A 25,574-nucleotide genomic window follows, 5' to 3' on the forward strand; every position below is an offset into this window, starting at 1 on the left:
ATTTGCAGCAGCAAAATATTGGGAAGAACCCTACATATCCATATATTGGGAATTAGCTAAACATATTATAGAAGTCCATAGAGAAATACTATGCAGCTGTCAAATGAATAAGGAAGCTTTGATGCACTGACACAGAAAATTTCCAACACATATTGTCAAGTGAGAAAAGCAAAGAGCAGAACATGAATGGAACACTATTTTTGAGGGGATAGCATTTTATATTTGCTGAAATTTTGAAACCCTGTGAATGTACTACTTACTCAAAAGGTAAAACTGTAAAGTTTAAAAATCAAAATGCTAAAACAAAGTGTTCACATCCCTATGAAAACATCTTCATTTCCCACACTCCCCTCCTTCATTCCTTTATTCGTTCATTAGAATGAATGGTGAAAATGGGTGAAGGGGGCCAACAGGTACAAATTTGCAGTTATAAATAAGTCCAGGGGGTGAAATGTACAGCACGGTGACCAGAGTTAATAATACTCTTTATAAGTTTATTAATTTATTGCCCCTCTTAAGGTAGCTGAGCTTGGAAAGCATTATGTATGTCAGAATTCCTAATCAAAGAAAGAGCGTTAGGAGCCCTATAATAAAGTTGATAATAAATATGCATTTATGTTTTAAGTTAAAATAAGTGTTTAAGCTAGTTAGTATGTAGTATTTTTTATGCTTCATGTCCTGAACCAGCAGAGAGGCATTAAAATAATCAGAGCTAGTATTATTTTTGTTGTGAATCCTGTTTATAAGCCAACTTGTAATCCTAGTATTGAGTCTGAATGCTACAATTTGATTTCATACTGAGCTTGAGCACTATGGTGAGTTTTTAATGTACTACTACTGACTTCTTTGGAAACCTAATCATTTGAAATATCTGTTAACCAAGCCTAAAATCTGATTCATTAGATTTTTAAAATACAAGGACATCATGTAAGGAATAAACCCTAAATGCCTTCTGCTGACTTATAGAGCCCTCCATCACAGTCAGCGGCTAACTTCTCCAGCCTCATGTCTTACCACTGCTGGCACCTGGCTCCTGGTGTTCCAGCCACACTGTCCTGTTAAATATCAAGCTTGTAACCACTCTGGGGCCTTTCTCTCAGAGGTTTCCTCTGCCTGAGCTTTTCTTTTTCCTGATTTTCTCCTGGATATCAATCAGATCTTAAATGACACCAGTGAGGCCCTCACTGACTATCCAACATAGAGCCTTCAATTGATCACTTTTGATGACATCACTCCATTTTAAGTCTCTGCATAATACTGAGCACTAGTAGAGAAGTGATATCATTAGAATATTTGTATCTTACCTCTCCTCTAAATAGTATAAGATTCAGAATTAATATGTCTTTCTTGTCCACACCTGGATTCCCAGGGCCAAAATGATACCATAGCACCCAGAGGCAGAGTATTTTTGATTGATTATTAAATTGAATACAAACATGGGCATAAAACAAAACAAAACAAAAACTAGAATGAGATTTTTTCAATCATGGCGAACAAGCTATGATTTTATAAAGCAGAAAAATAAAAATTTAATGTATTATATGTTTCATGTCAACTGTTCCTATAAAATCTTTCATAAAACAGATATTTTGAATTAACTTACAAATTAACCTCACCCCCAGAATCAAGTATAGAAAGATTATTTTCCAATATCTGAAACAGGATTAAACGTAAAAAAGTTCTAATTATTATCATAGAAGCTAGTTTAATGATTTCATATTTATTAGCAAAACAACCTACATAACTTCTGAATAGTGAATTACTTATAAAGTCTTACTCAAAGTTAATCTTTTATTTTAAGATTTTGTAAAGAAAGAATCATTGTGGAATAATATCAACAAATATACATATGCCTCTTACTATGTGCTAGGTAGTCTTAAGTGCTTTATATGTATTAACTAAACTAGGCCCAGTGCAGAAAATTCGTGCACTCAGGGTAGGGTCTCTCAGCCTGGCCTGTACCCTATAGCAGTCCAGGAGCCCTCAGGGGATGTCCAACTGACAGCCGGCAGCCAGACATCCTTAGCACTGCAGCGGAGGCAGGAGAGACTCCCACTACTGCCGTTGCACTTTGCCAGCCATGAGCCTGGCTTCTGGCTGAGCGACTCTCCCCGTGGGAGTGCACTGATCACCAGGGGGCAGCTCCAGCATTGAGCATCTGCTCCCTGGTGGTCAGTGAGCATCATAGCAACCAGTCGTTCCAGCGTTTGGTCAATTTGCATATTAGACTTTTATTATATAGGATGATTAAGTCTCACAATCCTATAAGGTGCACCTATCTAACATAATTCCAATTTTACAGACGAGAGAAATGAAGCTTAGAAAGTCAGTGAGCTAGAGCTAGAGGATGGCAAGGTGGGATTTGACCCAGTCTGGCTTCATAGTCTGTGCTCATCACTGCTCCACTTGACACCATGTCTCCTCACCTAACATGCACAGTCAGACTCTCTCCAAGGAATCTGAGTTGTGATTCAGAGGCCGCAAACTACCGCTCTGCAGAAGACAGAGCTGAAACTCTGAATGCTGTACGTCATCCATATTCTGCCCTGGGAATGAAGAAGCAGCGAACTCAGGGAATGGAAGATAAATAAGAGACCCAAAGTGAGAAGTTAATTATATGGCAAGAGACCTGTTGGATGCTGGCCAGTAACAGCCAGCTCTGCTGCCTAGCTGAACTCCTGACCTTGCGTTTATAGGGACACACCTTCGTGTCCATATCATAAACTGCCTTTCTAGTTTAAGATAACTCAAGATTTTAGTACTTAAACCGTAGTAAGAATCTTAACTCATATCAGAACTGATAAGCCAATTGAGGGGAGAGTTGGATCCTTGTACTAAACTGAAATTTATTAAATACTGCCAAATACGCACATGCTAAATAACAATGAGAATAAAACTGTCCAGATAACATTTTTTAAAATATGAATGAATCTTAATTGGTTTTATAATGTTTTCTTCTAATCAATATTTAAAATGTATATCCAGTGAAGAAGTAACCGTATTGATTTCATTGTTCTCATCTCTGGCACATGGAATTGCTCTGGATTTATTTTTTAATTTGACATGCTAAGTAAAATCCATGTACCAACCCAATAAGGAGGAAGGAATTTCACAACGCTCAACCCTCATCTCCCTTCCTTTACTGGCACAGTGCTGCTATTTTGGTATCTGTCAGTTACCAATGCTGTCTAGATATGTTAGTCTGAGTAAACAGCGTTTGTTAAGGGACAGTGTTCTAACCACTGAACACCAAGTATCTTACAGGGACACTGAGGAAACATTTCTAGATGTGGAACATGGTAAAGCCAGAATGGGCCATCTTTTCTCCATTCCATTCTTTTTTCTTTCTTTTTTTTTTTTTAAATATATTTTATTGATTTTTTACAGAGAGGAAGGGAGAGAGATAGAGAGTTAGAAACATCGATGAGAGAGAAACATCGATCAGCTGCCTCCTGCACATCTCCCACTGGGGATGTGCCCGCAACCCAGGTACATGCCCTTGACCGGAATCGAACCTGGGACCTTTCAGTCCGCAAGCCGACGCTCTATCCACTGAGCCAAACCGGTTTCGGCTCCATTCCATTCTTGATATCCAACTTTCCAGTTCAAGTTGGCACAACAACAATCTTTCCAATTTTATAGGGTGGGAAGCTTACAGTAAGTTTCAACTTCTCCATCATTTTCTCTTCTCATGTAGATCAGCGGTTGCTTATTCCTAAGTAATACTACCGTATGTATCCACCAACAGAACCAGCATGTGTGGACTAACTTCCTAACTCACACTGCCATTGTCAAGGGCCTACATGTAGAGATACTTGTCAACTCTTTCCTCCTGCATTGTGGTAATGCCCTTTAAATTTTTTTCCATGGGCAATGTGACTGCTGTCTATCACTGCCTTATTATCGCTGCAGTAATGGATACATCTACTCAGCTGATAGTTTGGCCCATATAAATCCCTCCTACTGATACACTGCCTTCCCACCACCCTGAGCCTCAACCTAAGACCCATTGTACCATCTTTAGGACAAGAGGCTTCCAGTTTCCTGTAGGACTGATATCCTGATAGTGATTGCCTGATTAAAGCAATATGCCAGGGTAACCCAGCTAGTCCATGTTCTCCTTTGTCCACCACCCTCCTCTTCCATCCCTATGGTGCCTGATCTACCCAGCCCACTCCTTCCTTTAGGCCTTGCCCAAACAGTTTGAATAGCCCTTCCCTTGTCAGAAGGGGAGACAATTAGTAAACTCTTTTTCTGTGCTATTTATATGTGACTCACTGAATCCTTACAGTAATCCAGCAAGTTAATTCTATGTCCCTCACTTTTCAGATGAGGAAAGTGAACTTAGAGGAATTAAGTAATTTACCAGGAAGTTGCAGATGCAAAATGTGAACTGAGGACTGTGTAACGTTAAAGCCCCCCAACAGTAACCTCTCAGCCTTTGCACAAGCTGTTCCCCCTGCTCAGAAAGGACCTACTCCCTTCTACGGGCGTCAAGCACCTGGGCAGCCTTCAGAGCCTCACTTACATGCTAAGGTTCCAGTGCAGATGCAAGAAAAAGGGTCCTTGCACTTTGTGTCTGTCTGACTGTAGCAGCCAAGACTCAGTGGGGAAATATAGTGAAAACAAAAACAAAACAAAAAAACAACCAAAACCTCACTTACATGCTTCTATCACCACCTTTTGAAGACTTCTTCCACAGTGTTCAATCAGCAGTAATTACTCTACACTTCATTCTATCCTGATAGCAAACATCACTCCCATAAATATTTATTTTGCTTCTCTCTTACTTGGCAGAACACTGTAATAACCCTGAAGTGTTTGTAATATTACATAGTAGCCTCTACTAATATACATGAGAAAGCAATGTTCCCTTCCTAACCACCTTAGTGATGAAAAAGTTAATTCAGAATATAAAGTAACATTTAATCCGAAATATTAGAGCTTGACCAAGTATGCTTGTTCACTGTTCTAACATTAAATCATACATTTTGAATTTAAATACATATTCAAAGTTTCCTTTGGAATGCATAATAAACGTAACGGGTATGATCTTCCTTTATTTATACTGTCAGGTATGAAAATAACTGGAAATGGTGGAGGTGATAGAGAAGAATGCTGGCCATTCCACACAGAGACAATCAGAAGGAAAACTTCAGGGACTCTCTCCTTTAGCTGCTATTACTCCTGTGTGAGAGGTTCTGGCTGCATTTAAAGGTCCTTGTGGTGCAGGGAGGATGGGGGTGGAGGAGGTGAGAATGGGGGGGAAGAGCAGAGACTAGTGGGGGGGAGGGAAGGATGGGGGGAGGACTCTACAATTTTGTCTCAAAATGCAAGCCAGATAATTTCAGCTAGTTTAACAACCAAAGAAAAGCAATCTGTTGGATTTAAGAGGAGGCAGGAATACTGTCCAATGAGGCACCTTTGTACATGTCCCCTGAGTCATTCTGACTATACTGGATTTTCCTCTTACATACCAACTTATTCGTGCTGGAATGCTAAAGCTCTTAAGTTCTGCTAGTGGTGAGTGTAGTTTAGTTTATCTTAGTAAATACAATACTGGTCTGGGCAATTTCTCATGTTGTGCGAGTGTGCATGATCTGGAAGACGAGATAAGTTCTGCTTGGCTTCCTTATCCTTTTACTTATCTGTGACTTGTCTACAGGGACCTGCATAAAGGGAACTGTGAATTTCTTGCACTGTCATTCATTTTTAAAGAATCAATAGGATATAGCCACATTTTTAAAAAGTGTGGGTCAAGATATTTCTCAAATCAATTTAGTGGCTCATAACTAGCCTTTAAACAATTAAATACAACAGAAAAGAACCTCAATACATCACATGCAGCAACAGAAAGTATTATTTTTTTTCAAATTTTCTTTTAGTCTTGTGTGTATAATGACTTGAAATGTACTTTTTACTATGAGTCTCCATCAAAAATGTCAGAGAGCCACAGGGCTATTTAAGAACAAGAAAAGATTCAGTTTCCACACCGAAACCACTATACCTAATGGGATTTTTACCATTTAAGGAATCAAGATATCTCACATTATGAAATAAAGTGCAAATACAGAAAGATATTTAATCCTGTACTACATAAACTTCTAAATAGCTCTAAAACTTCTTTGTGATAGTCAACCTAAACCCAGAGGATTGAATGTTAGCAAGAATGTCATTTGCTTAACAATGCAGTAATAAGTCAGAAAGAGAAGAACTTTATTTTATACTCTAGAAAATCTGAATATTTATCTTTTTCATACAATTTAAAGGGTTCATCTCAGACAAAGCAAAAAGAAATTCAACATGAAATCAAAGGCAAATGATAAATATTTTATCTTAGCATAATTTTAGTAGTATCTTTCCAGATGAACCCAAACCAAGTATCACCTCCAAGAGGCTATACGCATCAACTCTTTTAAATTTCAAATCTGATTAAAAAAATTAACTGTCTCCTTAAATTCAACATCCCAACATCTAGATTATTTTAAGGTTTGGTATATAGGGGAATATTTTGTGTGCGTAACATGCCTCTGAGGCATTCCATATTAGTGGCTGAATTTCATATCAAATAAGCTCCAGGTTTAGGAGTAGGAGTAGGAGTCCCCTTTGGGGAGCTTAAGTTGATATATATATATATATATATATATATATATTTCATATCACCTACAAATGGAAGAGTGTTTCCCGGTAAACACATTAATATTAATTAATTCATTCATTTTCTCTCTCTTCCTGTCTCTTGCAGGCATGTGTGCACACACACCACACAAGGTCCTATACTTAATTCAGCACAGGATGCTCCCTGTAACTCAGTCACTTTCTAGCTCTTCAGCCTCTTCAGTCCTCTCCACTGCGTCACTTTACCTCTCCCTGTTTTCATCTCATCTCCCCTTTGGCCTGGAAAATTCCTACAAGTTTTTGAAGACTCACCTCAGACCCCATAAGAGCATCTTGACAAGACCATCAGAACAACATAAAATAGAATTCTGAATTCTTTGGATAAGTATTAATGGCGGAATATTGTGAAATCAATGGACAAAATGAAGTTTTAAAGATTATCCACAACCATGGACTCCCCTATCCTGACTTGGTATTTCTATTGTGGTTGTTGGTAACAATCTCCATATATTGCATATAATTATAAAATAGATTATGTATCTTAAATAGGAAAAGAATGCAAAGTAGCCCTAGCCGGTTTGGCTCAGTGGATAGAGCATCGGCCTGCGGACTGAAGGGTCCCAGGTTCGATTCTGGTCAAGGGCACATGCCTGGGTTGCGGGCTCAATCCCCAATGGGGGGCGTGCAGGAGGCAGCCGATCAATGATTCTCTTTCATTATTGATATTTCTATCTCTCTCTCCCCCTTCCTTCCTCTCTGGAATCAATAGAAACATATTTTTAAAAAAAGAATGCAAAGTAGGCTAGATGTTTCTATACATGAACACTTTCAGAAGTATATCATGGTTTTGTATTTGTTTTGCTATTATTTTTGGCCAGCTGATTCTTTCAAACCCCATCTATAAAAGAGCTATGAAAGTGAAAAGTATAGAGAATCCCCATGTATTCATCTCCCAGTTTCAACAATTATCAACACAGTCACCTAGTTTTATCCACATTTTTAACATAATCATATAATTATTGCACCAAAAAAATTTTCTTAATATCACTAAATAGCTAATTAGTAGCCAAATTTCCCCCAATTACCTTATAGATGTTTATTATAGTTCAAATCAGCATCTAAACAAGGTCAGTAACTGCATCTAGTTGATATAACCCTTAAGTCTTTTAAAATCAATCTATGAGTGTCCCCTTTAATTTTTCATTGCAATTTATTGTTTGAAGAAATTGCCATATTATATGTTTAATGTTCATATGCCTTAAAATAGAAAGTCAGGATTTCAAACTAGTAAGATAACTGTTATGATATACTATCCTCTTTCAGAAGAGTACTATACTCTTTCAGAAGAGTAATATTTTTGTGAAGAGAACCACTAAAAAATGAATAAGAAGTTATGACAATAGTAAAGAAAGTTTGTTTAACCGGTATGGATCACTGATATCTTAAACTCAGTAGCCATTATAAGAATGATATCTACAGAGAAGAAACAACAAACATTTGCAAAAACTTCATTTTTCTATTCTGCCGGGACAGGCACACTAATAAGACCCTTGGAGAACGGCAAAAACAACAACAGAATATTAAGTCCAATCTAAGATTATACTAGACGTCATTTTCATAATAGTTCTTAGTAATACTGTAAAGATTCTGAACGTTATTTGATTTTTAAATACTAGTTCAATTCTCAATGTCAATGTTATGGTTCATGGTAAAAATGTTCCACTTCAAAAAGACTGAATTATTTGTGTGCAAATGAAGTTAGCTCTAATAATTGTATGCATTCATAGAAGGCAAATATATGTGGGGCAAAGTGACGGTATCAACCTCACTAAGTATAAAAGCATTAACCTAAGTTTTACTCCTCAGACACTTGAAATGTACTGTAAGATATAACAATGCTTAGTTACGTAAATGAATCTTTGAAAACCTGTAGCCCTTGCTGTGGCCTGTAACACAAAGCCAAGAGCAATACTTTAATTTTGATCCCCAGGAAGCTATGCCCCAATTGCTGTAGGAGTATAACTATCATATCAGAAAAGAAAAAGCCGGCCCCAGAGCAGCGTGCAAGGCACCACCTACCATAGACCGGGGCTTGCTGATGGCCACCAGACTAGTGAGGAAGTCTTCATCGTGCAGCTGGCTGAAAACGTGGGCGTCATAGGCTACCATAATGGAGATTTCTTCCATCATCTTGCCAGCTGACCTTTCCAGGCAGCAGCTGCTGCTCAACTCCAGACCACGCTGTCCAAGGAAAAATCCTACCGCAGCTCAGTGCCAATGCACACACCCACCTGAGTTGCAGGGGGTGGTGTCAAAAGCCCAGAAGGAATAAAAGGGGGAAAAACAGCAGCTGCTCTCACAGGCTTGTCTAGCAATTCACCCCCAGCAGCAAACCAAGGGAGGTCTCTTATCTACGGAGGAAGTATACGCGGTAAACACCTTCTGCATTCTTGACACAGACGCAGAAAAATTCACTTTTCGGAAATCTTCTTTGAACTTCAAAAAAGAGAAATTAAGGTGTTTCCTAACTGAAAATATCCTTAAAGAAAAATTTTTCTTAATGGATTTAAAATATGTTCTTGGTAATTAGAAATTTTTAGAAGTTTATCTTCTTCGGTGTTAGTTATGTCAAGATTCTTCTTGGAGGAGAAGAGGATTTTCTTCCTGCTTATTTCTTCACATTTATAGAAAATAAATAGATGGTGACCTTTAGTGTTTCAGAATGTCTAGCATTCTTGGTGTAGTTAAAAATTATCTCCTTAAGTATGAAAAAAAAAGAGATCCCTTTTCCCCTCTGAGTATTCTGTTAAAAAAAAAAGTACCAAAATATAAAAATGAAACAGGGACCGCAATATCAATTAATAATCAATACTCCCTTCTACCGCAATAACAACACAAACATTTTAAACAGAATTCTTGATTTGGAGAACTGTTTTCTGTTGTTATTCAGAAAGCAGCACAAGGGTCTCATTCCTAAACTGACTGCTTTTCTCCCACAAGAAAGAGTTCTCTTTATCTTTTATGTTTAAGCTCAGAGCTTTCTCTTAATTATCCAAATCAGCAGATAGCCAGAACTGTTGGTGCCTTCGCCACCTGAAGTGTATTTAAGTACAGTTGGCAACTGTAAATGAACCTCAATGTGCGCAGATGAAAATCCGAAAGCTGCCCGTGACTATCATTACAAGGCTCCCTAAATTACCAGGAAGTATAATGTATGCTAATTCCATGGAAAAATCATTAAGTAAATAAAGAGGGAGGACAAAGCTCCTCCAAATTTTTCCAATATTTATAATTAAGCTATTATCTTCTTTGCTGTTTACAGATTATGACACTGCAGTGCAATGAGAAACATTATTTGCTAGATTTAGAAATCAATTTGGCAATGCTTGTCTACAATCAAATACAAACACTGTTTGCAATTTTTTGTCCTAATTACCGATAGCAGTGTTATGTTGTGTAAGTTTATTTGCTTTTCAGAAAACAAAACTTAGAATGAAATTTATAATATCTATTTCTCCAGTTTTCCTGAAGTATCTTCACCTAGATTAGCATGATCACTTCAGTAGTATGTGTTCCATGTAAATGTGATTAGGAGAGTCTTGCAACTGCTATAGCACTCGAGATTAAATATACACCAGTGAAAGGGGTGTTGGGAGCAACCTATTGCTAGGAAACAGAAGCAGGTCTAATAGGCTTATTTAAACAGAAAATGCAATACTTTACATAAATCCTCAAGATTAAAACAACTTCCAACTGCGTTTGACGCTAGTTGGAACCGGTAAAGCATTTTTACTTCTTATTTTTTCCCACAATGCAGCTTTGTCTTTTAAGCATTATTTTCGTTAAAAATCTTTCCAGCACATTTATCTTAACGCTGACTAACCAGGTAAAAATTAAATGATAGTCAGGAGACAAGGTGTTCTAAGGCATCCCGGCAGCTCATACCTTTTGAATTCCTTTTTATCTTTTCAGAAGCACGTTAAAAAATTCTGCAAACCTCTTCGTGCATCAGAAGATTTCCCATTATCTTGCAGACCATTTTCCAGATGGGAAAGCAATCAATCCCTTTTGCTCTCCTACTTTTCTTTGCTACAGTGACTCAGTGCTTCCACACTGGTATCTGAATAAGGTGCACTGACAAAGACACCTGTTGTCGAAGGTAAAGAAACTACTTCCCACAATGCCCTACTCCCTGCTGGCAACTGCCCAGGGGCAAACAAGAATTATAACCTCACCTAAGCAACTGTCAATGTGCCCTGGAGAGCGCATTAGTGTAACAGTAGGTGATCCTGTTTAAGAAGAGCACTCATAATCCAAGAAAAAAAAAAGGGCCAGGAAAACAATATCAAATAGTCTAGGTGTGATGTATTAAGCGTAAGACATTGAAGGAATCAGGGCCATAAGAGTGCAAAACATTTTTAAAAACATAATCAAAGGTTTTGTAAAGGTAGTTTTTAAATTACATAAACAAACAGAAACTAACAACTACAAATAATTCAGTCCTTTTAGAATTCCACAAGGCTTTTAGGTAAATAATTAGGCATTTTTCAAAAGGTAAAAAGATTTTTTTAATTATCCACAGGACTATATTAAGAGTATTTCATTCCTAAATCCAAGAGATCCTCCGTCACAGCCACAGTGCATACATTTTCTAGAGCAAGGACTTTCTAAGTTTGATTTGCATCCTTTATTGTTCCTCCATACTTCACTTTCAGAGTATGCAAAGGAAAATTCAAATGATTCCTTTCTTATGCAATGAAATGTATATGTGGTCCCCACAAAAAGCATACCTTCTGAAAACTGATGATCTATTTTAAAAACTGTCTTTGTACTGGATTTTCCCTTTCCTAAAAACATTTCTGCAGTCTCAGAAATACCAGCTACAATCCCCTCCCAAACTTCAGTGGTCTTCATACAGTCATGTTTACACACAGTCCCAAGCTCCCTGGCAAGACACTTTTGTTACTCTTTTGCCTTTTCCCGGGAGAACTTTGGCCCATTGATCTCCCCTGTTGTTTCTGCAGTTATCTACTTCACACCAAGTGACTCCCCTAAAAATGGTGCAGGGGTAGGGGAAGTGGGGGTGGGGAGTTACCTGAGATCCAGGGTGCAGTGCCCACAACACCATTTGCTGCTAAAATTTACCTGGAGAGGATTGTATATCAAAGGGGCAGCAGACAACACTGGCATCCGTGCTAACCAATATATGGTCCCCAGTTCAAGCAGGACTAGCTCGCTGTCTGTCCCAGGGCAAGTCATTTAACCTCCCTTGGTTTCAGTTTCCACGTGGTCATGCAAATGAGGCATGGAAGAGATCAGAGGTTTTCACCCAGCTCAGAAAGAGTCAAGAGCAATGTGCCCAATTTCCCTCCACTAAATAGGCTTCTTAGGCAATTTGAAGGTGGAAATACCTTTTCAGTCTCTATCAGAATAAAATCAAAGGGAAACACTATTCCAAGATGTTAAAAGAAACTCCCCAGAGATGCTATAATATGTCTCAACAAATGCAATCTACTTTGTACCCTCATTTGGATTTTCTAATAGTACTCTTTTCCCTATAAAAGAGGACTCAGTTGCAGTTGTTACACTTTTTATTAGTTAATCTTTACAGTCTTTCTATTCAGAGGCCAAACCAGCTATGAAATAATTCTCAAAAGCCCCTGGATCTCATCAAGTTAAAATTTTAACGAAGGAAATCTCTAGTGGTTTTGAAGTGCTGTTTTAAGATTTTCACATGGAAAGAGTTTACTCAGGTAGCTGATTTTGTTCCAACCATCATTTTTCTAGGATTATTTTTAACAGAACCATACGTGGGTCATACTGGATGAGTATGAGTCTGATAAACCACCTCTGGCCTTCAGAGAAAACCTATTTATCCTCAAGTGTCAGATTTGGAAACAACCAAAACAAGAAAAACTTGAATAAGATGTGCATATTTTTCTATATTTAGTCTCCCCAAATGCAGCAAAGCAAAGCAGTTTCAAAGCAGTATTTTGTTGTCCACCAGTCAAAGCAGCAAATAAACAAACTTAAAAAACAACAACGCAAATTAAAAAATTATCTCACCTCGCAAGAGTGGCTGTAAAGGACCTTTCCCCATGCCTCAGGTTCTATTTGTTGAACATTCACATCAAAACAACCATAAAATCAGGATGAGAAGGAAAAGAAGACAAAGCTGCCACGACAGAAATAAGGTCTAGAGGGCAGAAAAGTCTTCTGTGTCCCCCACAGGGACAGGTGGAGCCCTGTAGAAACTGCTCATTCTTCCCAAGTGTCTAATTGTCTAATTGAGGCAGGACAGTAAGAAGCCAGGAGAATTCCTTGGCAAGTGGAATGGGGAAACTGAGACATATGGCTGATTCAAACTGGCCTCTTCCAGCACCCTGACTCACCTGCCTCCTTTTCTCTTACACTACCATTCCCTTAAGCATTAAGCCTTCAGGACAATGAAGTTGTGATCAGCATCAAGTAATTTTAGGGGTCTGTTAACTACAGAGACAGAGATTTGGTCAATAGAGATAACATATATGCCTCAGTTGTGTTTCAGCTCAGGCCCAGAGAAGCAGCAAAACCAGATGAAGCCATGCCATGTCTGGCTTCAGGACCAGATGCAATGACCAATGACTCCCTACCCTAGCACCAATTAAGCAGTAGAGACCATGATCCTGAACCCATATGCTCATTTTGATGAGTCAGCATATTAAAGGGCACACCTGGAAACCAGATGAATATTCCATTGAGATCCTCCCCTGAGATAACCCCTAAAATTCCTGCCTTTAGAAAACAAATTAAAAACCCTTAAGACTAAGGACCCAGTGTACGTTCTCTCTCTCTAGAGCAGCTGTTGCCAACCTTTCGGACTTCATGGACCATCAGTGGTCTGCAGACCACCGGTTGGTGACTGCTGCTCTGGAGCACACCCCAACGCCCCAGTCTTCTTTCTTCAGGTGTGTATCTTTGCTTCCTTTTTCCTAAGCTCTAAGGGAATACAAGAAACTCACAACCAGGGGAGCAATGGACAGCAGCAACACATCCTGGGCTACCCCCTGAACCTGCTTGCAATGGCCCTTCTTTGCTTCCCTAGCTTGTTTCCTGAGTCAACACAGCCCAACTGGCTCACTCTTCTGCCTCTGTGACTTTCTTCTAAAAGGCCAAGACAGCTCTCTGAGCAGCCCACTTGAATCTTTTCTTTGAGTATACTTTTGTTTTGCATACTAAATAATCTTCTTGTGCTAGAGTTCTTGGCTCTGAATTCTTTCTTTGCTGAACTCAAGAACCGAGAGCCAACATCATCACACATTACCATCTTTACACATCTTCACACATCTTCCTATTTCAATATAAACATTCATGAAGTATAAATAACAGTATTAAGGGATCATAACAAAATGTTCATGGTATCAACATAGGGATAAAGAACAATAAGAAAAACAAAATTCTACAAGTACTTTGTTAATCACAGAAAACCAATTATTTCAAGTAGGTTTCTATTTACACTTAGAAGTGCACATTATAAAACCCAAAGATAAAATAAAATGAGAATAAGAAACCATAGAAGTATCAATAGAAGAAAGCTTTTCAGAATATTTTGAATTTCAGAATAGTCCAGTAACACACACTGAGTTTGTACAAAGAGGGAAAAAAGGCAACAGTAAAAGATAAGTGAAATCTTAGTTCTCTTTAAAATCATGCAAAGGTAAGTAAAGAAAACCATTATTCTTATGTCAAATTCCAGCCATTCAGCTCATTATCTTTTCTATCTTTCCTAGCAATTGCTAGGCAAATTCAAAACCTCAGAAAAAAAAAACAGATTCTTAAAAAAAAAAAAAAAAAAAAAAAAAAAAAAATCCCTGAGGTTAAACTAAGAAAAAACAGTGGAACATAAAAATACTTAACAATTATACTAGGTATCTTACTTCCTCATTTGCATGTCACTACAAAGAATGAGGGTGAGGTAGATTCCAGACCCTGAAAGAGTAACTGCAACTCTTTCACAGTTCAACTTTTACCTCATTTGTAGCTCTAATCCATAGTCAACTGTTAAAAACAAGACAATTGGGCCCAAAATGGAGGCGCTTATACTAAGCCCCACCCCCATGTCACCAAACAGAGACTTCATTAAAGTTTCATCCCTCCCAGAAATGGAAATTAAACTAGTCAATCAGGAATCACCTGATCAGCACTAGTTAGGTCATTTGCCTGACAGACCTCTAAAAAAGGAAAGTGACTTTGGCAGTAACTATTCTGCTTTTTTGCCTAGTATATCCTCCTTGTCCCGCTCCCTTCTGTTTATAAAAGTCCTTCATTCTGTACAGCTCCTCGAAGCTCCTTTCTATCTGCCCGATTCATGGATGCTGCCCGATTCATGAATCCTTCAATAAAGCCATTAAAATCTTTAAAATTCACTTAGTTGAACTTTGTTTTTAAACACAACACATCCACTTAAACTTTACCTAATTAAACATAAGCGTTTCAAGGGCTGCTACATACCAGTAATCAATTTGAACCACGCTTTGATTGTAAAACGACCAGAATGTGCCAGAAGACACGGCAAAGTAATGTTGCTTCATGATGACGCCCCATCACACACTTCAAAACCAGTTAAAGACACGTTAAAAGATCTTGCCTGGGAAGTATTAACCCACCCGCTATATTCACCAGACCTTGCTCCTTCAGATTACCACTTGTTCCGATCAATGGCACACGCACTTTCTGAGCAGCACTTCAGAACGTACGAAGAAGTGGAAAATTGGATCTCTGAATGGTTTGCCTCAAAACAAGTAAAGTTCTATTGGGATGGTATCCACAAATTACTTGAAAGATGGGGGAAATGTGTAGCTAGTGATGGACATTACTTTGAATAAAGCACTTTTGATGTTTCTCTTGAAATTATCGTGTTTTCTTTGATTACAAAATCCGCCATTATTAACGGGAACACCTAGTAATATTTGTAATATAGTAACATAATGACTAATATATACTAAAAATTCTTTTATAATGACAATAATCTTTAGTAAGCATTCACTGTCCTAGACATAGGATCTCATTTAATCATCACAAGTCAATGAGCTAGGTACTATAATTATCCATTTTATGCACGTGGTAACTAAAGTGTGGAGGAGCTTAGTGATTTGACTCAATTCTTACAGCTAGAAATGAAACTGATAGAATTAAAAAACAGGTATGTCTGGCTCCAAAGCACATACCCCCAATCACTGACAGATGAGAAAGGAAGTAAGCAAACATATACTGAAATCAGCATGTGCCAGACACCACAGCTTCTGAAATACTGGTTTCTCCTCCACATACACACAGCTCACACAATACAATACACCAGGTCTGCCAACGAATGCAATAAGCAGTGATCAGAGGACTGTAACAGAATGAAGACTCTAAAGACAGAAAAGTCTTCATGGAAAAGATGGATTGGGTTTAGACAGGCAAAGTGAAATAAATTTTTTTTAAATTGCCAGTTTTTGCAGATGACATGATTCTTTTTTTAAAAAATATATACCTTTATTGATTTCAGAAAGGAAGGGAGAGGGAGAGAGAGATAGAAACATCAATGATGAGAGATAATCATTGATCAGCCGCCTCTTGCACACCCCCCCCCTCCACCGGGGATTGAACCCGCAACCTGGGCATGTGCCCTTGACTGGAATCAAATCTGGGACCCTTCAGTCCGCAGGCTGGCACTCTATCCACTGAGCCAAACCAGCTAGGGCTGAAATAATTTTTTATAGGGAAAACTAACTTAGCCTGGCCAAAGTGGTAAACTGATGTTGGGTACAGTAAGGAGATAAGGTTTCAAAGGAAGATTTGAATCAACCTGTGGTAGGTTTCAAATATCAGGTCAGCAAATTTGGAATATACTGTCTGTAGGCCAAGGGCAGTCATTAAAGTCTACAAGGTCTAGCCAACATCTATGTCATTAGAGGAAGGACACATGGTATAACAGTCAACACAGGGGCTCCAGGGTTCAGAATAACCTGGTTTGGTACCTGACTCTGCCACATACCAGCTGTGTGACATGAGCACATTACTTAAGCTGCCTCCCCTTGGTTTTCTCATCCATAAAATGAGAAAATAAAAGCGTTTTTGATATTATGAGGAATAATAAGATAATGCATATCAAAGCCCTCAGTAAGCTGCCTGGTTCTAGAAAGTGTTTGATTAATGTTAGCTGCTGTTATTATCAATATTAATGAAAATGATGTCTGCAGGGGCAGGATCATCTGCCAAACACTGAAGGGAAGATGGAGCGGCTGCCTTTAGAAATGAGACGGGATGTTCTCCGTGTGCAGGAACACACAGTCAAGGCCTCCATTCCCTATTGCCTAGTTCAAACCATAAACATCCAGGGGGTGGAATAAAATGTATCACAACTCCAAACCTCTACCAGTGTTCTCTGAGCAATGAAATCTTCCTAGGTCTGGTTTCATTTGGGAGCAATTTGGTAATTTACATGAGGCCTTCTGTCAAAAATAATTGAGACAGGTTAGAGGAGGTAAAAGGGTGGCAATGTGGGTGTATGGTGGGGGTGAGGGGATCTCCTTTAGTTTAGCTGCCCTCTCCAGTTTCCTGACTACAATGCAAACAGTTTAATCAATGACCTCTTATTAAATTGAGCCACTGTGACAAGAACAGGGAACAAAGAGAGCATTTGTTGTACAACGATATTCATCTGGTGTAACCTGATCAACAAAACACGGTTACTCTGGGCTATCATATGAAATACATAGTCCTTCCTTATAATTGTATTATAATAAAATTTTCCACTTTTCATTTGTATCTTTGAGTCAAAAGAACTATCCCACGCAGTGGTTAACAGTAGCAGCTTATCTGGAAGCTTAGACCTGACCAGTAAAACTAATCCGCTGCAGTTCAAAGATAGCTGAGTTTAATTAGGGGTGAAAGGGAAGGAGGACAGAAATAACACATATTTCACATCTATTGTGCTGGGTGGAGCTTTAACTACGTATATATTTTGGTTTTGACAATACTATGAAGCTGGTCTTATCATCCTCATTTTACAAACCAGAAAACCAGTGCCTTAAGAGTTTCAGTAACTTAAGGTCAGAGCCATGATTAAAACTGAAATGTGTGATTACAGAGGTTCTGGGTTTTTCCCCACCTACAACCGGTTCATTATAAGATGAATGAGAGAAGAGAGTAAATTGAATTTGGAAATCCTGAAATAAAAGCTTTTAAATTTTTAAAGCTGAACTCTGTATTTCTCTTATTATATTACTTTAATATTATATCCTCATATATTGAAAATATGAACTAAAAACTCATACTGCATCTAACAATATTATTAACAAGGCATTTGCAAACAAAGAAAAAGAAAAGACTGAAGGTGAACTGCTGACAAGTGCAATACACATATTAACAGTCTGCTACAAACAGAAAGTATCTTGTGGACTGAGGAGGCAGCATTCCTCGAATGATCTGTCAGGGTGGCTTCCATGATGTTAAAAACGGACTTTTTGTTTGCTTTAAGAGCAATAGTAAATTGCTTAATTGGCTAATAGTCAAATAATAAAAAGGTTTTAATTTTTTTAACAGTGGTCCTAGTAGCAGTGGTGGCAATGCCCAGAGCATCCTAGTTTCATTCATTTCAATGCAAGTTTATTTTTTATGTTCAGTTTAAAATATCATCCCCCAAAGTGGTCATTTCAGGTTTAAAAATGGTCATATAGTTTCGTCACAGAGAATAACTCTCGAATATCATGAAGATCAGAAAAATAGTTAAAATCCTTATGCTTTAATTACTCTTCAAATTAAGCATGAACTTCTTAAAAAATATTTTTTAAATATATTTTTATTGGTTTCAGAGAGGAAGGGAGATGGAGAGAGAGACAGAAACATCAATGGTGAGAGGGAATCATTGATTGGCTGCCTCCTGCATGCCCCCTACTGGGGACTGAGCCTACAAACCAGGCATGTGTACTTGACCAGAATCTAAACCCGGGCCCTTCAGTCCCTAGGCTGACGCTCTATCCACTGAGACAAACCAACTAGGGCAAACATGAACTTAAGAGATAATATTAGTGCCTAATGGGTTTAGTTTCAGTCGCAAATTCTAATATGATGACCATCTTTAGACTTAAGGGCATACATATTCTGCAATACATTTTTCTTATTAAAAATGTCCATTTGGGATCTAAGAAAACCTTCAAATGTTTAGGTGAAAAAAGGTCTGCTTACCAGTTAACCAAAGATACATAAAGAATGAAAGGTAGTTCTGACCAGTGTGGCTCAGTTGTTTGAGTGATAGCCCATGCACCAAGAGGTTGCTGGTTCTATTCCCAGTCAGGTCACATGCCTGGGTTGCAGGCTCCATCCCCAGTAAGGGGTGTGCAGGGAGCAGCAAACTGATCTCATTGATGTTTCTCTCTCTCTTTCTCTCCCTTCCTCTCTAAAAATCAATAAAAACATTTTTTTAAAAAAGAATGAAAAGCAAAACAAGCAGCTATCTTCAATTTCTAAAATTGCTACCTATTCATTCTTTATTGTCTTGTGTTAATGATCCTGTATTATAATCTTCAATATAGTTCTTAAATATAAATTTTAAATGATCAGAACTGCTATACAACTATTGTTTTACATTCAAGATAGCATGAATTTGTGGAGAATTATAAGCATGCAATGTAATAAGAGATTATGATTTGCAAGACTAAAATGACCAACATTTACCTATTATTAAAATGGAAGCATAGGAACTTTTTCTCTACACTTAGGCTGGTCTAATAATTAAATTGACATAAAACAGGTTAAAAGGAGAAAAACAAACTTAATTATGTACGTACAGGGGATTGAAGGCAAGTTGGGCAGTTGATGCTTATATGCCATCCTGAGTGAAGAAATGAGATAACAGGCCAGGGAGAAGGGTAATCCACAGGATGGTGAGAAGAGCAGATGGTCTGGTAATCAGATGTTTGTCCTATCATACACACAGATCACTCAGACAAAATGTAATCTCTGGTGATAGCTGTCTTTCTGGGGCAGGCCCCTTCTCTAGATTCCTTTAGGTAGTTAAAGAAGTATTTCTTGAATCTGCTGGATCTTAATTGCTTTCAGCTCAACTTGTTCACATACCAAAGCGGTATATTTTGGGAAGGTTTGTTTGAACCCTTTCAGTAGTAAGACAAAAAGTTGAGAGTAGGGTAATGTTTATATATATTAGCAAATATGTGTAAATAATTATATAGTAAAACTGAATAAAGATACATATTAAATATTAATAAAAATTTGTGGATAATTTTAATTTTTGTGAATAACAATTTCTTTTGCTTCTCCTAATGGCCAAGTAGTTCTTTGATTCTTCACTACTTACCCCAGGATAGAAGCATATGAAGAAAATAGGTCTGAGATTAGGTAATAATGAAGCTTTGAAAGTCATAGCAGGGAGACTGAAACCTCTGACAAGCGAGCACGCCAGGACTAAGTGACAGCAGATGGCAGCTGGGCAGCACCACTTCCCACCCCAAAGCCCTTAGCTCAGATGCTCCTCTCATATACTTCTGGGTCAATAACCAAAAAATTTATGTATAAACCATTTCCATTTAATCTCCAAGTATTTTCCTCTCCTAAAATGTTAATCTATTTCCTCTAAAGAAAATAGCTTCGTGGCATTAAAAACACAATATTGTGGAATTCTGTATTCATGAAATAGAACACATTTCTTTACCCAGCGTATGTGATTGATAGGGTATTCTGTTGGAAACAAATAACTAAAGCAAATGATGAATACAGAGCAATGTTAGTACAAAGATGATGGGAGAAAAGAGACATTCGCATTAAATATACTGTGTTTTTTGTTTTGTTTTTGTTACAAACAACACATATATGAATACTATTAATGCAGAAATCAGAATAAATTCAAAGTAAAACAACTCCACCCTTGTCCCCCAATCACCACACTGCTGTCCATGAGTTCTCTCTTTTTTTCTTTTAATGGTCAATAAAGAAACATATAAATTTAAAATAAGTCCTTCAAGCCTTTACTGGATATGGACTTATTAGTTATTTTGGTGGTTGCTAAGCAACTTTCTCTTCTGTAGGCCTAAAGCACATGAAATTAGAAGGTTTTCAGAAAAAGATGAATTGAATGTAAAATTAAGGAATGGCATTTGAAAAGCAAAAAGGGGGAAGCATTAACTTGCTAATCAGGCCATCAGAGAGGTTACAGTGGTTAAACATTTTGTTTTCCACCAGCACCAAATGGGGTGGTCTTTTCATATACTAATATTGTAATAGTGATCATTATATTCGTCTCTACACTCAACAGCCTAACTATTTTGAATATTGCAAATTAAATCAGATCAGAATACTCCAATTACTGCTACTAACACTGATCTCTATGGAGCTCTTTCTCTAATAGTTATTTTCCTCAAATCCCAAGTTTCAGGGTATGTCACAACCCTGGTTTGTATTTAATTTTTTTTTACTTAATGTAACATGGAATTAGTAAAGCCACAGCTTTATGATGCTGCTTAAACTACTACATCCCTGAAAAGTTTGTTCTTTGATACAACATTGTGGAATAATTCTTTTTACAGGCATTACTTATATCAATTCAATGAGTAAAAAGGAGTGCTATTTAATCTATTAGGTATAATTATGGAAACTTTTTTTAAAAGGTAAATAACTAAAAAGAAAATTACTGTAGAATTTCAACTGTTGTGGGGAAGAAAAGATAGGAAGTGGAATACAGTTCTATCATTGAGGATTCAGGGAAAATTCCCCACCCAACCCTGTATTTCTCCTTTTCCTCATTTTTATTTTTTTTATTTTTATTTTTTATATATTTTATTGATTTTCTACAGAGAGGAAGGGAGAGGGGATAGAGAGTTAGAAACATCAATCAGCTGCCTCCTGCACACCCGCTACTGGGGATGAGCCCACAACCAAGGTACATGCTCTTGACCAGAATTGAACCTGGGACCTTTCAGTCCGCAGGCCGACGCTCTATCCACTGAGCCAAACCGGTCAGGGCTCCTCTTTCTCATTTTTAATATCATGTTGCTAGTTGTGCAAATGGTGTCGGGTTGCAAGTGCCAACCCTTTATTCACAGTCAGTTCTCCCTGAGTTTTCTTAAAGTCCACAATGAGCAAAACTTAATGCAGAGGTGAATGAGGGTCAGCTTTAATAAATGGTCGATGAAAAGAACCTAGAAGTGCGAGGAATATCTTATCTTCATGAAGGAGAAGAAAATTCATGTGTCTGGTCTGTAACCATTCCATGTGTTGGTTCTGCAACCAAAACACTGTGAGCTTCTTATTTTATTTTAAAACAATAGCACTAGACTTAATGATTGGTTCAATTTTGACTGAGCAGTCATTGACTGCACTTTGAAGCATTATGTGAGAATTATTATCTATGAAAGAATCACTCAATCTTTAAACCTGCTCGGGTCAGACACATAACACATAACTAAAAGTAGGAACTTTTAGTGCTTTCTCTGTTTGTTTTCCCATAATAATAACAGTGCCTCAGACCAAACTCAAGAATCCATTGTGGAAATCTAATTGTCTGAAGAGGGGTAAAACGCTAAGAACAAGCAAGCAGTTTGTAACGATATGCATGGTTAAGATGTGAATTTTAATGGTCTTCATTTTGTTTACAAGACCTACCAGAATTAAACATGAGTAGACACTCCAAATTCTAGAACTCTTTTTTTTAAATAATATTTATTTCTTGAAGTATTACAAAGAGTATTACATATGTCTCCTTTTTTCCCCCCCTTGACACTCCCCCGGCCCCCACCCCCCAGTGTCTTGTGTCCACAGGTTATTCCTATATGCATGCATATAAGTCCTTCATTGATCTCTTAACACGGCCCCCTCCCCCACAAACCCTCCCCAGGCTTCCCACTGTAGTTTGACAGTCTGACTAGAACTCTTATATTGAATCACAGAGTCACAAATACAAAAGTTTCTCAACTTGGCACCAAAACGTTTGGGAAGAGTAATTGTATTATTGTAGGGAGCTGTCCTCTGCACCTTAAGATGTTTTGTACCATCACTAGCCTCTGCACACTAGATACCAGTAGTACCCATCCCCCGTGGTTGTGACAACCCCCAAATTTCTAGACCTTGCCAAATGTACCCTGGGGACAAAACTGCCCTGAGTTGCGAACCATGGATACATAGTAAATTAAAGTTATGGGGAAGTGTTTTTTTTTAATCTGAAATTGACTTGTAACCATTAGACTTTTAAAAATAATTTCTAGGTTTTCAGACCCTGTTGATGCTGCCTCCGACCCTATGAAAATTATCAATAAATGAGTCACTGATTAATATCTGTGACCTTATTTTTACTTTGACATGATCTTTGCTTCATAGATTACAAAGAACATTTAAATATTTTCATATTTTAGCTTTATTGATGTGTAACTGACAAAAATCGCATATATATAAGGGCCCTAATGAAAGCAAGAGTTTGTCTAACCTTTGGCCTCTGTATAGGACATAGTCATCCCATCTTCCACAGAGCACAGGAAACTCCCAGGTCTAAGTCGGATGGAAACAAGCTTTCTCCAGCACCTTTTAGTCTGGAGAAGTTGCAGGCTTGAATGGGGCCAATCGGAGAGGTCCACGGTTCAGACTTGCTATAGACTCCCAAAATAGAAATGGATTGTCTCTACTACTAAAACATATGACCTAAACTGAATGGTACTTTGACAGCCCACACTTAATGAAAAATCAGGCTTTCCTCAAAATGTGATTTTAGGTAATTTATTCTCTGTATTAAGAATATCAGACCTTCAAGGGGGTTGGGATAGGAGAGAAACAGAGAACACTGAAAAATCATTTTGTTAAGAAGCATTTACATTGAGTATTACAGTCAGAATTCTTAATAGGCAAGAAGTTTTATTTCAAATTCACTGGTGGAATCTATAAATATATCACTCATTTCCTGGTTGCTTAGGCCATTAAGGGTCTAATCTATTTCCTAAGCTGAAACTAGCTAATGGAAAAATATTTAGAATAGTAATCATCTAGAGAGATGGGCACTTGGCAGCTATTCACCCAAAACATATTCTTGGTCATAATTCCCTTCTGTAATTTACATGGTTTCTACAAGAATAATCTACTTTTTTACAATGAAAGGCCTTTGCTAATAAAACATGGTAAGGTTCCCCTTTCTCTATACCTAATGTTTATGAAAAACTGAATTTACTTCCTACCTTCCCTCAAGAGGAGTTATAAGGTCCAGAAGACAAATAAGCTGACAAATAAATAATCAGAAAACAATGTAAGAGTATGTCTAACTGGCTAATCCATTGGCCAAAGATTTAAATGGGGTTGCTCTGGTTTCAACATGCCCTACTAGAGATATGCACATATTCTGACATATTTTCTATCTCTCCCAAGTGTTTACCATGAGAAATCCTGTGACATCTATTATTGGATGTCTAAAGGGAGAAAAGATATTTCCCAGTGTTGATTTGATGACTATTTTAATACACAGTGTATAAATTTAATTATATGTGATTGTTAAACTAGGCAAGGAAGGGAGAGGTGATCAAGGTCTTCATCAACCCAATTTGCAAGGAGGGTGCTATTAGCAGGTGAGAATAAATAGCTGCAGGAGTAAAATCTTTGAAATGAATTAGTGGGCCAAACAGAAGGAAAGGGAGAGTTATCTTACATAGAGAATAGGAAGCAAATAACCTTTCAACTCTTCTCATGCCTCAAGCATATCAAATCCCCTCACTCCCTGTACAAACCTCCTAACATCCTAATCTACACAAATTGCCTCGTCACATATTACAGCAAATGTATACAGAAGAAAGATGGGAAAAGAAAGGAATGAGAACAAAATTAGGTCCTTGGTATCAACTTGAAAGGAAATTAACATCTTTTAACAGTGATGCTGGCTGCTGAAATAGAAAAATCACAGAATATTGGTGATTTAAAATAACAGCTTATTTTTGTTCATGGGAAGTTCAGCTGGCAAGAGGGTGGGGTTGGGGGTTTCATTCAGAACTCTCACTGATGGAGATTCTATCATCTTCAACATGTGGTTTCCAAGTCAGTTTGGATGCCAATATCCAAATGGCACAAGAAGTAGAGCACATGAAAGCAATATGGGAACTTAACTCCCCCCCCCCCCCACACACACACAGCCAGACTAAAGGAAGAAATGCACATCGCTTTTACTCTCATTCCCCTGCCAGACTATCATATGACTACACCTGACTGCAGAGGAGACTGGGAAATGTAGTGTAGCTGTATTAGCAGGAAGAAAGGAAAATAGGTTTGGTGAGTCATTAGCCAATCTCTGCAGTGTCTTTCCCAGAATATTATACCTTATCTGCAAATACACTCAGATCTTATTTCTCAAGGATGTAAATTTAAATGGCATATTTATTCCAATAAAATTCTACTATTTAACATATTTACCTCCCAATAAAAATTACTATAAAATGGATATAGCCTGCAAAAGATAAATTTTCATTCTCATTACACACTGGCTTATTCAAAGATGAGCTTAAATACATAAAAATATGCTTATATCTCTTTAATTTTATTATCTTTACTTCTACCTTTAAAAGTGGCTCTCTATTTTTACGTTTTCTCTATCTATTATTTCTCATGGAAGTCAGATAATCTCTTGAAAACCCTTCAAAAGATTTGCATTGTACTTAGGATAAAATAAAAAATCTTAAGCAAGGCCTGTGAGCTTCTGCAAGAATCTGGTCTCTGGCTTCTTCTCCAAACTCATTCACTAATTTTGCTCACTCTGTCAGTTCCCTGAAAAGATCAACGGCCTTTCTGCCTAGGGGCCTTCCCACACAGCATTTCCTCGGTCCAGAGGGTTTTTATATGTCTCTTTTTACCATGGGAGAATGGAACTGATATATATATATATACACACACACACACACACACACACACACACACACACACACACTCTCCCATTCACTCAAGCACCATGGCCAAAG

At 37.7% G+C, this 25,574-nt stretch overlaps 1 protein-coding gene across 16 annotated transcripts in view; it reads right to left on the reverse strand.

Annotated features, from left to right (window-relative positions):
* The window catches only part of RABGAP1L (RAB GTPase activating protein 1 like), a 434,830-nt gene that overhangs the window by 60,367 nt on the left and 348,889 nt on the right, over positions 1-25,574 (reverse strand). Inside the window, exon 1 of one of the 16 annotated variants that reach the window (XM_036342981.1) lies at positions 8,698-9,647. The exons of 14 other annotated variants lie outside the window; for them this stretch is intronic. In XM_036342981.1, coding sequence (XP_036198874.1) covers positions 8,698-8,808 — 111 coding nt within the window. In that variant the 5' untranslated portion in view covers positions 8,809-9,647. Of the gene's footprint in view, positions 1-8,697; positions 9,688-25,574 lie in introns of those variants that run through there. One more of the 16 variants, XM_036342983.1, reaches the window with a different exon arrangement.

Source organism: Myotis myotis, unplaced genomic scaffold, assembly GCF_014108235.1.
Source record: "Myotis myotis isolate mMyoMyo1 unplaced genomic scaffold, mMyoMyo1.p scaffold_m19_p_18, whole genome shotgun sequence".
Classification (NCBI taxonomy): Eukaryota; Metazoa; Chordata; class Mammalia; order Chiroptera; family Vespertilionidae; genus Myotis; species Myotis myotis.